This window comes from Ceraceosorus guamensis (assembly GCF_003144195.1).
Source record: "Ceraceosorus guamensis strain MCA 4658 unplaced genomic scaffold IE81scaffold_164, whole genome shotgun sequence".
Lineage (NCBI taxonomy): Eukaryota > Fungi > Basidiomycota > Exobasidiomycetes > Ceraceosorales > Ceraceosoraceae > Ceraceosorus > Ceraceosorus guamensis.
The window spans coordinates 1-13,787 of NW_020290159.1; the positions used below are offsets into that span (position 1 = coordinate 1).

Genomic DNA, 13,787 nt, shown 5'->3' on the forward strand with positions numbered 1-13,787 from the left:
GGGGGGGGGCAAGTTCGCGAGGGAGGACTCGAAGAGACAGGTTGCTGATGCCATCGCGCTACTCCCTACTCTTCCCAGCTACGTCGAATTTGCGATGACTCGCGTCCGAATGCTGCAGCACTACGGTGTCACGCCGTACCTGGTATTCGATGGGGACAGACTACCAGCCAAAGCCAAGACTGAAGCCGATCGAGCTGCGTAAGTCATCAGTGTGGCTCTGCGTACAGCGCTGACCTCATGCGGAACGCGGCTGACAGGTAGTTTCGTGACCACAGTCGACGCCAAGAAAATAGAACGAGAGCCAAGACGTTGCTGAAACAGGGTCTCACTAAACAAGCGCACGACATCTTCGCAAAGAGCGTCGACGTCACTCCAGCCATGGCCTACCAGCTCATCAAAGTGAGTGCAGGTCGCGAGCCTGATGAGCCGTTGTCTTGACGCTAGATGTGCGACGCTTACCCCCCTCGCGTATCTTTGCAGGAGTTGCGCAAAGCAGGTGTGCCGTACATTGTAGCGCCATACGAGGCAGATGCACAGCTGGCATACTTGGAAAAGAGGGGGGATATACAAGGCATCGTCACCGAAGACTCTGATCTGCTCGTATTTGGTTGCCACACCGTCCTCTACAAGCTCGAGCCTAGCGGCGATTGCGTCGAGCTCAGACGCGACCAGCTCACTCGCTGCAAGGCCCTGTCGCTGCACGGCTTTGACGATGCCCACTTCCGTCAAATGGCTATTCTGTCAGGCTGCGACTACCTCGAATCCATCGTCGGCATGGGCCTCAAGACTGCACATCGTCTGCTACGCAAGTGCGACACTGTCGCAAAAGCTCTGCAGGCTGCTCGCATGGAAGGCATGCGCGTTCCGAAGGACTATCAGGAGCGCTTCAACACTGCAGAGCGCACCTTTGTCTTTCAAAGAGTGTTCGAAAGGAACTCGGAGGGTGCTGTCAGTCTTACCACACTTAATCCTCTACCAGGTGCCGAGGCAGAGAACATCGACAAGGACCCATGCATCGGTCACGAAGTGCCCAGAGAGCAGTGCCTCAGCCTGGCAAATGGGGATCTCGATCCAATCACGCGCGAGGCAGTGGTCGACCTTGGCAGAGTTCAAACCTCATCACAGCATGCCGCAACACGATACGCGAAGCACGGTACGACGCCTCGAAGTCCTTTCAGTGCATCTCGCTCCGCCAATGTCCCATCAGGGCAGCGCTATTCCTCACATTTGACCGAAAAGCAACCCAAGATGACAAGCTTCTTCGGAAAGACGACCTCTGAGACTGCCGTTGGTGCAGCTAGCTCCCGCAAGCAGGTCGAGCGGAGAGCATCGAGCGCGAAGCAGTCACACGCGTCCACCGGACACGCGTTCACTTCCACGAAGTCCGCTGTACAGCTGGCTACTCCAGAAAGTTCAATCGTGCAGCGAAGTAGGTTTTTTCCTGCTGACGACGAAACCGCACTGCCTGCTCAATCTCGCGTAGCGACGGCAGCTGAACAATTAAATGATGATAGCGCAATTTCTTCGGCACACGACGCCCCCGTCGCGGATTGTCTTCAACAGCGCTGCATATCAGACAAAGAGGACTCGGGCTATTGGCTCGGCAACGATGCGGGCCGCCCCGAAGCCTCGCAAATTTCGGACCTCGACGATTCTTCACCACCACGCTCTTCGGTTGCAGATGGTCTCATCTCGTCTCCTATTACGCCTGGTCGCCGATCAGCAGAGCGATGCTCCATCTCGCCAGCAAGCATCGGCGCACGCAAGCGGTTGCGTCTCGATGAGTCTAGCCCGCAATCAGAAGGTAGGCACGGCGATGAGGACGAGGTCGTGGAATCCCCGACTTGCGCGAAGGCACGTCAAATCGTCACGCTCAGGTCAAGAGGGAGGATCGATCGCACTGATCCAGACCTCTTCTGGGATATGCACGGGGCTGTCCGTGAAGACGCGAAGCTCGAACAAGCTTCAAGACGACTCTCATCAGATCTGCGCTCGAAGTTCACGTTCTGTGATGCGTCGTCAGCCCACCGCTCGGCGCGAACACCCATGAAAGCCGTCACGGGTCCCACGGCGTCACTCGAACTCAATAATGCTCAGGTGCCAAGTACGAATGCGTTGGCAGATCGTCGCAACACGCCCGGCCTCAAGACGCCTCACGTTGCAAGCAAAACTCGGGAAACAAAAGCGCCCCGCAGCGCGACGACCAGCAAGCCCAGGCTGGATTTCCAGCTCGACAGTCACGCCTCGAGCAACACCAAGCGCACAGCCAAACAAGATACAGCGACACCGCGCCGCTCAGGTATCAGCATTCCGACACCATTGTCAATGTCAAAGCTGGATTCCTTCCGCTTCATGCCTGGCGCTGTTTCACGTGCGCATACCTGGCACCCGGCACTCTCTGCGCCTGGGACCTCGAACGGTACCGTGAACGCGAAGGAGGGCGGCGCAGTAGCCGCTGACCAGGCTCCTATCTGCCCAAGAATTTACGACCCGGTTGACTGTCGTCAACTCACGCGATGCTCGGACTCTGAGGCCACGCGATGCTCTACTGCTGAGCTTCCTCAGCGAGAGCCGCTGAAGGACCTATCTATGTTTCGGTTTGAGAATCGATAGCACTTTCCTGCGATGGCGCCTGATTCAATCCATTGCGCAGTCCTCGATATCCAATGCACACCTTCCGGTCGCGTTTCACTCTTGCGCCTCAACAGCACGCACGTAGCCTAGGCAAGCTCCAGAACTTTATGCAAATGCATCAATTCCATTGTGTGCTGACGAGTCAGCAGCTCGAATGCTTGATGTTGTGCATCAAAGCTACCCGAGGTACCGCCCTATGGCTTTGTGCGGCGGACAGTGCTTGTACACCAACCTGAGGTGAGCCTCACGAGAACTCGACAGCGCTTCCAGTCTGCGAATGAGGAGGCAGGGTATCAGTGCGCGACGGATTGACCATGATGGCCAGACTCGATGACTCACCATGATTAGGCCCACTGCGTCGCGAGAAAAGAGCAAGTCGAGAGAAGCAATGACAGCGCGGTAAGTCGTCCGCTTGGTATGCTGTCATTCCTGCTGACGCGAGCAACTCACCGATCAATCCAAAGAGACCCAAAATTGAGCTGAATACTTCAACGATGAGGATCTTGACGAACAGCTGAGGATCGGCAGCATCTGCCACTGCAGCATTGGCGCCGGTAACTCCCACTGCCACGCCGCAGAATAAGTTGCACAAGCCGACAGTCAAACCACCCCAGAAGAGCACGTGGCCTGATGATTCGTGATCTTGAAGGTGAGCAACGCAAGGCCCAACGTAAATCCACAAGGACGGGCGAAGCCTAGACTCACCAGTAAGGTAATTGTCAGCTGTCCACAATCCGTCGGCGCCTCCTTTCAGGTTGCCATTGATCTTGGCACTGAAGACGATTGCCATGATGACGCCGTAGATAGCCACCACCTCACAGAAAATGATGCTGTGCAATCGGGTAGATCGCGAGAGACCTTCACAGTAAGCAATTTTGGCTGTAGCGGGCATTAAAGAGCGATGCGCACTCACGAGATCAAGTTTTTCGTAGTGATGCGAGGTGACCTGACTCCGGCTCCCAGGATGGACGAGCCAGTGATGAAGATGCCCCTAGGGTCGCCCAAGAACCATGGTCAGTCCAACGTTCCCCGAAATTGCCTGACTGCATTGAGTGTTCACATCTTGTATGCAAGAGCAGGTCTCAAAGCCCTGCGCGAGCAAGGCCAGGGCTTGTGACCGAGCGAGCATTCAAGACTCACCAGCCAGCGCCGACCACGCTCAATCCGATGCACAAACCGATCCCAAGCAGTGCCCACGCATACGGACTCGTCTCTTCCAGAAAAGTTCCGACAGCAAAGGCGCTTCCTGATCCCGTGAAGATCAAATAAAGCGCCAGCAGCGTTGTCAACGATGCAGATGCACCGACAGAGTAAAGCAGCGACATCCTGCGCCTTTCCGGGGAGTGACGATGCGATGAGGTAGGTGGACTTGGGTGAAACAGCCTACGATGCGGCCAAGTCGGCGAAGCGAGCGAAGGCTACGTTCCACAGAGATCGACTGGGAGCCACTCGCGACTACGAAAGGTGGTGCACAGGTACAATTTTGAGTAGGAGCGTAGGAAGATGGTGTCTCGTAGATGAACACGATGCCACAGCTCCACGCGAGATTCAACTGCCACGGTTGGTTCGTGCGTGTGCGCCCAATCCCTCGCGCATCTCGCCCAAGTTTGACTCCAGGGGCTTCCGGGTCACGTGATATCGAGATCCCCGCGAGCGTGGGGAGGCATCCGGAGTCGCTGTTGGTGAATCTTGGTAGTCAGAGGGAGAAGCATGACTTTGTTCATCACAGTCACAGTGCTTGAGTCATCTTCTCATGCCTACCAATGCAGACCGTCATTTTTTTTAGACGTGTGACCGCGGAGTCAACTTGAGTCGCAATTCTTCTGCTGCCCCTTTGAGAATACATCGCGCACCCATGCATCGCACACATCGCAAGGGCAAGGCTCACGCTCTGGAAAAGAGCATGAATTGCCAGAGGCCAAGGGTGAGTGTGAGACACTGCGAGTCTCATCTTTGCAAATTGGCAAGCTTCATTGCCTCTGCAGCAACATCTGCGTTGGAGCTATGGATGAGAAGGTGAAGTTCCCACGCAGCCTCTCCAGCGGCTAATGGCCTAGCAGCATCTATGTTGTCACTCTCCCCGTCGAACTTTCCATTCTTCGCCCGGTCATTGGTGTCCAGCAGCGCCTCGAGTTTTTCATCCCGGGCAATACAGTTCTTAGCAACCACAAGCAGGCGGCAAGCAGTCGCAGGCGGTAGATGTATGGCGCAGGCTAGCATTCGCTTGACGAAGGCAGCATTGACCTCAGAACTGAATGTGGCTATGCGTGGCCTCAGCAGAGCCAGCTCCAGCGCTCTGATAAGAATGTCAGCATCTGTGCGCAGAAGATGGCTATGCATGTGCGGTCCGTTGTGCTTGCCGCTAATCCCGCCAGCAAGCAGCGCCTCTGAGCTCGTCCCAGATGACAGAAGCACCGGAGGATCCTCGATCGTTGGTGAGAGTGCTAGCGGCAACATGATCGCGTACAAGTGTCCCGCCATGTCAGACAGTTCGATGTTGAGGGCCTCGCCTTGACCCGAGAGTAGCTCGTACGCGGTGACGAGACAATGAAGCGCTTCCCGGGCGCCATCCCGTCTGGCGCTGCGCGACTTGACCGCCCCAGCTCCCCAGGCTTGGTCATCACGCAACATTTCGCTCCCCTCCGCCGTGTCGTATTTTGCTGAGTCCGCATCTGGCCCATTCTCCTCCTCTTCCACATTCAAAGGATGCCGAGGCAGCAGGTCAGACTCCGCGTGCTGGCGAGCCTCGACAACGTGTGCGCGTAGAACAGCCAAAAGATCGCGAAAGAAGTCCACGTTGACGCGATGCGCGAAGCGACTGAGTCCCTCCAGCGAGGAGGCCAACAACGGACCAGGCACGGAAGGAGCCTTCAGGATTGAGAAGTAAAGCACGAACAACAACTTCAGGGTCTCCGTTTGCTGATATTGGGCGGAGGCGAAGTGATGAGCACCAAAAGTCACGTTTGAATCCTGTGCGAGAACTCACATTTTTCTCGCGTTCTTCAAGGTCGACTTCGGCGTTGGCCTCTTTCATCTCTTCATCGATCTCCGCCCTCTCGCGCATTTCCTTGACCTGCTTCTTGCTCAAGTGCTGGCCTTTCCCCTTCCGGACCTCCTTCGGCTTCGCTTTGTCCTTTCCAGCTTTGCGCTTGTCCGCATTCTCTCCTTTGCTCGCTCTCTGTGTGTCTGCGCGGGTATTTCCTAGCTCGTCGCGCAAGCGCAAATGGAGTAGAAGATCCAACACCCGTGCATTGACCCTGTATGTCCTCTCCTTGATCATGCGGTTCAGTAGACGCACCACCTCGAGGGAAATCTCTCCGCTAAGATCTTTGCTGAGCACCTCGATCAGTGCGAGAGCGCTGATCTCACTCGACTTACTCCAACCGTGGCGCGACAGCTGTGATACTAAAGCACGAACGAGATTTGTTCGATAGTTGAAATGGGTCGTACGTGTCAACAACACGCACATGGCCTGTAGTGCTAATTCGGAAAGTGCGATACGAGCTATGGGGTGGGGAGCTGAGGTCAGTCAGCGCGTCGCTATTGGCGCGGCGGCAAGCCCTACACACCATTGATGACCTTGTCGCACGTTTCGAGATACTGTCGGTACACATCGACGAGCCCCTGCTCAAATTCCCTTCGGCGTGTAGTCTCTTGGTTCGTCTTCTCTCTTCGCTCCGCTTCGGACAGTGGGCGGATTCGATATCCTGGCAAGATGTCCGTGAAAACGGCACACATGCTCATGATGGCCGCTCCTCGAATAGCATCATCGACAAAGCGCTTGCCGTCAGTGTTCGTGATGTCGGCATCAGGCGGCGGAGGAATGCTGCGATTGGCGAAGACAGCCAGTCTTCTGAGCAGGCCGAGAGACATTTCCGGGTCCGCGACGACGTCCGTGGCCAGCTTGGCAATCTGCTCTCTTGCTGCCTGTGTGCGGTCGCCTCGCTTCTTGAGCCCCATGATCTCATAAGGCGCAAGCATGCCGAAGCGTGCACTGGATGTGATGGTGGACACGCGGCTTGCTGCTCGGCGAGCGGCTTTCTGTTGCTCTTCGTCGTCCGTGGATTCCCGCGCTGTCTCCTCGTCTTCTGGGAGGCGATCATGAACTGCTCTGCTAGGCTTTTGCTGGGACTTGTCCGCGTCCCTTGCGCCTGAAAAGCCATTGTCTCGATCACTGAGCCCAGACTCGGAGTCGGAGGCAGATGCCCATCCCCGCATGCTGCGCACAGGAAGCTTACGTTCTGCTGCTGCAGCGCTTTGACGTGCTTCGACACGATCTTTACGTGCTTGCACCTCCTTGATGCGGGCGGCATGCTCCGCTTCAACATCCATCTCCCGATCCTCGTCTGAGAGCTGGCTATCCGTATCACTGAACTCGCTCAGAACACTTTTTTGAGCATCGCTGTCATCGCTCAAGCCCTGCATGTCCGTGCTTGCGCTACTGCTGCTGCTGCCCACGCTGGTCGATCTGCCCTCTCGAGACTGGTTGGCAGTTTTGGCACGCTCCAGAGCGCGCTCGCGCTTCTTCAATCGAGCCAACTCGGCTCGCGATCTTAAAAGCGGGGCACGGGACCACTGTGAATTTAGCTATCCAGATCCGGGCTCCAACTACCCAACCCTGAGGCAATGGCACTCACTTGCTAATCCCCTTAGCATCCAAATTCAGCAAGAAGTCCAAGCCATTCGACGCTTTCCCTTTGCCTTTGCTCGAAAGGCCGTTCTCTGCGAGGTGCATTGCGTGCGACTCCGGGGAGATACCCTCTTTTCCATCGCCATCACTGTCGATTCCTTCTCCGGCCATCTCTTCAGCACCCAGCGCGGCTTGCAAGTCTTCATCTCCTGAGTTGTCCTCTTGTTCGCTTGAAATCCAGGCGCGGGCCGGCTGCTTTGATGCTTGCGGTAGATCTATGTAGGCCCTTGGGCCGCGTTTCTGCTTCTTGATGACCTTGTCTGAAGCATTCTTGCCACTCGTCGTGCCCGAAGGATTCCGGGCCTTTGAGGGCGGGCCTTGGTAAGGCCGTTTGCCTGGCATGCCGCTTTGTCGAGCAGGGAGCGGACTGCCAGGTAATCGAGATGCGCCAAATGCACGAGGCGAGTTGGGCGAGCGAAGTTTTCCTCGAGGACCGAAGCCGATCTACTGTGTCAAGCAAGACGCAGTGCGCCGGCTGCTTGTAGGGTGCTACTTTAGTCGTTCTTGAGGAGCATTCGAGGTGGAGATGAGCGTGCGTGCCCGCGTGCGAGTTGCAAAAATCATTCGCAGGCCGTCAAGTGCGATTGCCAGATGGTTTGGGGACGATGAAGTGTCAGGTTCACATTCGATTGATGATTGCATGGTCACGCCTAGACACTCGTAACTCTGACTCCACACCTCGTGACCACATCTATATACCGCTGCTTCACCGTTTCGTCTTCGGAGCCAGGGCTTTTCCAAAAAATTGTGTGCAAGGGCTGCCAGATCTTTCGGCCGAGTCAGCGCCGCGGGACGTGACATCACGTGACGTTTGCCGTCGTCCAACACGTCCATCTCTTGACTCAACACTTCGAACTTTTTGACTCTTTTTTGCGTGTCTCTCGACCCGTGGCTCGAGAAGCCTTCAATAATAACGGATGTGGATCACCAAATCGTGAAAGCAAAAGAACAGGTGTGCACTCACGTCTCTCCAAGCAGCGCGAAGCTACTAGTGGTAGATCACAGGCTGTCATATGAGCTGGGTTGTCGACGAATTGTCATCACACATTATTGCAGCTTTTGCCTCAACACACGGAATTAGTCGCAACCTGTCCGGGCCTTTCCAACCTCTTGGCTCGCTTTGCGCTTCTCCCTCGCAGATGACCGTGGGGCTCACACACTATCAAGGATGGGCAGCTCAAACATTCTCCACATGCGCTTTCCTGCTGACGCACCGCCAATTCCTTGAGAACAGTCACTCGAGCTCTTTCGTTGTTCTTTTGCTGTTTTTGTTCTGTGCTCATGAATTGATCGTTTGCCAATTCATGAATTCGAAGACTGCTCTGCTTACAGTCAGTCGCTGTCTAGTGTAAGTTCTCTTGATCGAAATCAGCATGACTGGAGACTCTGGGCGCTACAACTCGCTTCGTCACTGAAGAACACAGCTCAGACGCCCGCGCAGTTACCTCTTTACACTCAGATGTTCTCATCATGTAGCATGCTGGTCGCTTGTGACTTGAGTCACTTCTCGTCAGCGTCACCTTCCTTCAAATGAAGCGTGAAGCGCCACTCTCGGATGATACACCCGAGCAAAGACACATATCATTCTCTTCAACAGCTCCTCATCGTTGCCTTGCAGTGTTACAGCCAAATTGTCTGAACGTTACGGTCCACCACCGGGTGCAATCCCGTTGTCCAGAATTTCGTCTACTCTACCAAGGCCGCCTATCGAGCTCCCGTTCATGCCAAGCGAAACGCGAGACTTCGGCGCATGATCATGTCTGACAAGAATTTCATACAAATGAAGAGCAGTCGCCAAAGCTGGCAGCAAGTTGTAGTATGAGAGCCCAATGCTGTCCGAGATCTCTCAATGTGGCCCACGACAAGCTAACACAGCTAATTGAGGAGATCTCGAAGTCGCTCGTCGAGGCTGTACTGCCGGAAGTCCTGTGACTGGTGGTGACGCATGAGTTCCCAGCACAAGCCTCGTTTTTGAGCTGATCATCTGTCTCGATCTATGCGATGCGATCCTCAAGCCCGCTTTGACACCAATGCAAGAGAAGCAGTACTCCTACTTCTACCTCGTGCGGCGCTGGCCAGCGACGGGGCTACGATACGCGACATTCATAGACGGCAATTTCGAACGCGTTTTACAAGCTCTGGGGAACACAAAGAGAAGACCCGAACAACGACAGCATGTTGATCGCAGAGTGCCTAGCTCCCCGACCTCCAAAAGGTGCGCTAGTCCTGATACATCAGTGAGGTCCTGACGGACGAACACGGTGCAGCTAGGCCTACCAAGAGCGCATCTGTGCTTGTACGAGCGCAAAGACACCGGATGCTGCCGGAGACCGATGGGAGTTGGATCGACTGTGTGCTCTCTGTGACATAGGGATGCGTGATTTTTTGTTGCATACTTTGCTCGGACACTACAGTGTTCCCTATCGGTCTACTACACGCGTCCCACAAAAGACGTTTTTCTGATGCTTAAAACAACTCACCACCGGCAAGGACCCTCTGATCGCGCCCTGGATGCCCGTTGACGGTACACAAACTGGAGTGATAGCACATGCTTGAGACCTCTGAAGGGCAAGCGATCCGGTTGGAACACGCAGGTCCAAGCAGCGAAACTGGAAAACAAACAAATCGCTTTAAGCAGATCGGTCGGATTACGAAGCAGAATTAGCATGAAGGGACGGACGTCTCCAGGCGCGATACTGGCTGGCCCTTTGCAGTTTCCCTGCTCTGGCTGCCAGAGTACTTCGATTATTTGCACCAAGACTCAGCAATGTCACCAAGCAAAAGAATGGAGCCGGGAACCTTTGAAAGTATGAAGGCGTATAAGGACAAGCTCTGCCGCGCTACCACACAAAAGTTGAGGACAGCCCTTTGGCGTTCAAAACATCGCAAGGTGTGTCCACAAAGATAAGTCTTGGTGCATGTGGTCGAAATGATTCGATCATTTTCCTCCCAGCAGACACCACAAGGACCAAAACTTTCTCTTAATACCCTCGGAGTCATCAGCCAATGCGGGTCTCTGCATCTCCAGGTCTCTCCTTCCATGTTATCCATCATCACTCTTTTTTTTTTTTTTTTTTTTTTTTTTTTTTTTTTTTTTTTCCTTTTTTTCAAATGATCAGCTGATTGCGCATTACACGCTCATGGCTCGGAATCATCTAGACGGTCTGGATCTGTATATCAAGACCAGCAGAGGACGGGTGTATCATCAATAAACCGCAGCACCAGCTAATTGTAATTTTGAGTAGCTATACAGACGTTATGTACTATCACGGGTATGTTTAAACGCAACGACAATGGTGCTCCTTGAATCGTGTCAAAGTTGTGACGTGGATGATGCAGTGCAAGCGAATCACCGGATGCACAACTTTGAGGAGTAGAGTCTTGCTGCATGTCTCTGCGACCCGAGACAACAAATACGCACGTCCTTGTCATGAAAAAATCTCGGCAAGAGAGCAAAATAGAATCTCTTCGCGATCTATTCACCTGATACCAGCGTTGATACTGTGTGCGCTCGCAACCGAAAGTCTTTCTCTGGAGAGCCCAATTTTTTTTTTTTTGTTTTCTTTTGTTTCCTTTTGTTTTCTTTTTTTTTTCCGCTTTGTCAATCCAGACAAAGACGCGAAGAGCAGTTTGCCACGTCATTTGGTATTCCATCAGTGGTATCAGAGCGGTCGACCGCTATCATCGAATTGAAAGCATACGTGAATGACCAAGCCTGCCAGCACAGTCAGCTCATCCCCGCAGAATCAGATCTAATGTCTGACGTACGCGCTACTAAGGTCGTGACTCAAAATGTTGTGCAGACTTGAAGTACTCAATGAAAGAACCTGACGCGAGGAAAACATCTTACGCCTCGATGCCCATTACGAGAAGCTACAATCGCTCGGCATCCCAGCCGAGCTCACATTCTGAGATCTCATAGCCGATCACATGTGCTCTCAGTCATTGTTCAAACGTGTGTCGGTGTCTCAACTGAGTTTAGGGGTTGCTGTCATTGGTCCTCGTTCGACGACCGAAGAACACAATTCGTCGGTAGGAAGTCAAGTAACGATTTAATCACAAAGCACAAACCAGCCGCCTTGACGTTTTGCTCGAGAGCAAGCGGAGATTGCACTGAAAGAGGTTCTAGATTTGTGTGTGGGACCATGTTTGAAGGATTACATTGCGGAAAGACTCGTCCAACATTTCTTCAAGTCTTGTGTAATCGCTCGCAACAGAACAGGTATGAGCCTTGAAATACGGGTGATGAACAAAAATTACAAAGTGAAGATGCAATCGCGTGAGATTTGTCACAAAAGAGGCGCAGACCACTTGACTTGCTTTCAAAGAAGACTACAGCGTTGTTGACGCTCAGATCAAACTGTAGGCTGGCTTGTCTTTCCGTAAATCTTTGATTTATACATCCTTCTAAGTCATTCGTTAAGCGGCAAGACAACGAATGAGCGCTATCACAATCAAAAGTAATGCTCGATCTGCATCTGCTCGTACGATGTGCCGAGAAACGTAGTGATGGACATGACTCCATGAAGCCTTTCATAAGTGAGAGGAATTTGATCAAACTTGCGCCACCATCCAAGTGCTTACCGATCAGATGCTTCAGGTGCTTGGGTCCTGCGAGAGAGTCCACCACCGTAATCTGAGGCGCGATCTTGGACTTTTGTTCATAGCGCTTTTGCTTGCTCGCTGCAAGCAAGACGGAGTCTCGACTAGACGATAATTGCGACGCTCGCGACAGCAGTAGCGTCGATTCCCAAAGCTTCCTTCCGTGCTGTTCGAATTTTCTACGGGATTCTGTGCAAGGCCGCTTGCTTCTGTTTGTGTGATGCCATCGGCAGGCTATCTAACAATGCGCAGGCAACAATCGTAGGCAGCATCATCGTGCGCTACGCGGCGAAGGACAGATTCGAATACACAGCGACGTCAGCTCTGTGCTTTCGGGACTTTTGACGCGTACTCAGACTCAGCAGACATTAAGCTTGTCTTCTCCCTTTAAGACACAATTGAGCCAAGATGTCTGTTCGTCTTTTCTGCTCTAGTAAACACGTCATTGCGCACATTGCATGTTTTGACAGCAGTCCTCGAGTATGCTTCCATGGCAGTCTGATATGTTTCTGGCGTCGGGCCACTCTTGAGGCCTGCACATTGGCAATGCGAGCCACTTTTTGGCCCACAGCGTGCGGGGAGTTGAATATTATTGCAAGTGGCACAGTGCGCCACCCCAAATGGCAAAAATGAAGCTGTGTTGGGCAGAGTTGCAACGCCTGCTGATAAAATGCTTGGGTTTGGACACGTGGGTCATGTCTTTCCAGCCTTTGAAGCAGAGCAGCGCCGCGCGTAGGACCGGTCTGTCTGATGCAGGGACGTGATCCATCAGCTGCGGCAGGCATGAGTTGAGATCAGCAATCTAAAATCAGACAGATTGCCCATCAGAGCACACGCGTTGCACTTCACAATGGAGATCACAGCAGTGGGAGCAGAAAACTCTTGCAATCGATATCGGCCGGCAGGAGCAGTATCTGAAAGCGCAAGCACAGTGATCAGACTTTTTGAGCTAGATTTTTGGCTGAGCATTTTCACATCAGCACTGCATGGAGGCCGCTTCGTCTGGAGATATTTTCTTTTGCGCATTACTACGATATTGTCCGATGTGTTAATATCGACTTTGCTGCTTGTCTGGCAGATGGGAAGGACTCACATACGCTGGTCTCCAACTCTCTCGGGCTTACCAGTGATGCCAAGGGATTTTAATGCTTTTGAACGTTGTAGAAAGCGTTACTGCTCCACGTTACTGGGAGCATGTGTACAGCTGCAGCAAGCGACACCCTCCCGGAGCAGCACGTCACCTCATATTGGTCACCGGCCAGACAAGCACTGGCATCGCTACTCTGCGCGCACACTCCGATGTCCGTGTGGTGAGCGACAGGCCCAAGCGGGGGAGGAAGCCACTAAGGGAATGCAAGAGCGCAGATGAGCTTAGTGCAGTATCACGCGACACCTCCTTCAGTTCTTTGTCAAGGACTGGCAGATGGTGACCAGTGCTATGGCATGGTCCAACTTGAGCTTGGCCACCTGGCGGCTCAGCTTGAGCTCTGCTGCGTGACGCTTGTACTTCTGCTCCTTGGTGTGGTCTCATGACCATAGATGAGGTGAACAGGCCCCTCGAGGCAGCCAGCACATGGCTGACCTTGAGCGCCTCCATGCTGGCAGCTGCAAACAACTCTTCAGCCCAGATCATAGAGCCCGAGTTGTCGCAGTTGGCAGTGCTGGACACGCGCCTCAATTTCATTGCAGTATCAAGGGAAATTTTACTGATGTGATTCACAACCTTTCGATGTGATTCACGTGGCAATTGCTTTCTTCTATGATTCTTTGCTGGGGCTGAGGTTACAGAGTGGGTCCTTCATCCAAACAATGTCCCTGATACCTGGTGGAGTATTTGAAGCTCCCTGATACCCCTCAACCC

At 53.4% G+C, this 13,787-nt stretch overlaps 3 protein-coding genes across 3 annotated transcripts; 1 reads left to right on the forward strand and 2 right to left on the reverse strand.

The window, feature by feature from the left end:
- The first annotated feature begins 76 nt into the window (after positions 1-76).
- Positions 77-2,762, forward strand: IE81DRAFT_343651 (hypothetical protein). The gene is made up of 3 exons (XM_025515748.1): positions 77-198; positions 276-399; positions 481-2,762. The coding sequence occupies exons 1-3, from the start codon at positions 95-97 to the stop codon at positions 2,611-2,613; spliced, it is 2,361 nt and encodes a 786-aa protein (XP_025366095.1). The 5' UTR covers positions 77-94; the 3' UTR covers positions 2,614-2,762.
- Positions 2,749-4,143, reverse strand: IE81DRAFT_327013 (putative PPA1-H+-ATPase 23 kd subunit, vacuolar). The gene is made up of 6 exons (XM_025514980.1): positions 3,775-4,143; positions 3,548-3,625; positions 3,340-3,464; positions 3,085-3,261; positions 2,974-2,987; positions 2,749-2,905 (listed from the first exon to the last, which is right to left on the reverse strand). Exons 1-6 carry the CDS (start codon positions 3,957-3,959, stop codon positions 2,879-2,881), a joined length of 606 nt encoding a protein of 201 aa, XP_025366096.1. The 5' UTR covers positions 3,960-4,143; the 3' UTR covers positions 2,749-2,878.
- A 380-nt stretch (positions 4,144-4,523) lies between these two features.
- IE81DRAFT_327014 (NOC3p-domain-containing protein) lies at positions 4,524-7,968 on the reverse strand. Its single transcript, XM_025514981.1, has 4 exons — positions 7,272-7,968; positions 6,204-7,186; positions 5,621-6,138; positions 4,524-5,553 (listed from the first exon to the last, which is right to left on the reverse strand). Exons 1-4 carry the CDS (start codon positions 7,664-7,666, stop codon positions 4,582-4,584), a joined length of 2,868 nt encoding a protein of 955 aa, XP_025366097.1. The 5' UTR covers positions 7,667-7,968; the 3' UTR covers positions 4,524-4,581.
- Positions 7,969-13,787: the final 5,819 nt, after the last annotated feature.

What these genes read in the sequence shown, in the direction of transcription:
- IE81DRAFT_343651 (XM_025515748.1), top strand. Translation starts at nt 95, where the DNA reads ATGACTCGCGTCCGAATGCTGCAGCACTACGGTGTCACGCCGTACCTG. An exon ending in ACTGAAGCCGATCGAGCTGC is followed by an intron (nt 199 to 275) that starts GTAAGTCATCAG and finishes TCGTGACCACAG; the next exon opens with TCGACGCCAAGAAAATAGAA. An exon ending in TGGCCTACCAGCTCATCAAA is followed by an intron (nt 400 to 480) that starts GTGAGTGCAGGT and finishes GTATCTTTGCAG; the next exon opens with GAGTTGCGCAAAGCAGGTGT.
- IE81DRAFT_327013 (XM_025514980.1), bottom strand. Translation starts at nt 3,959, where the DNA reads ATGTCGCTGCTTTACTCTGTCGGTGCATCTGCATCGTTGACAACGCTG. An exon ending in AGCGTGGTCGGCGCTGGCTG is followed by an intron (nt 3,626 to 3,774) that starts GTGAGTCTTGAA and finishes GGGCGACCCTAG; the next exon opens with GGGCATCTTCATCACTGGCT. An exon ending in ACTACGAAAAACTTGATCTC is followed by an intron (nt 3,465 to 3,547) that starts GTGAGTGCGCAT and finishes CCGATTGCACAG; the next exon opens with CATCATTTTCTGTGAGGTGG.
- IE81DRAFT_327014 (XM_025514981.1), bottom strand. Translation starts at nt 7,666, where the DNA reads ATGCCAGGCAAACGGCCTTACCAAGGCCCGCCCTCAAAGGCCCGGAAT. An exon ending in GATGCTAAGGGGATTAGCAA is followed by an intron (nt 7,187 to 7,271) that starts GTGAGTGCCATT and finishes CCCGCTTTTAAG; the next exon opens with ATCGCGAGCCGAGTTGGCTC. An exon ending in TTGAAGAACGCGAGAAAAAT is followed by an intron (nt 5,554 to 5,620) that starts GTGAGTTCTCGC and finishes GCCCAATATCAG; the next exon opens with CAAACGGAGACCCTGAAGTT.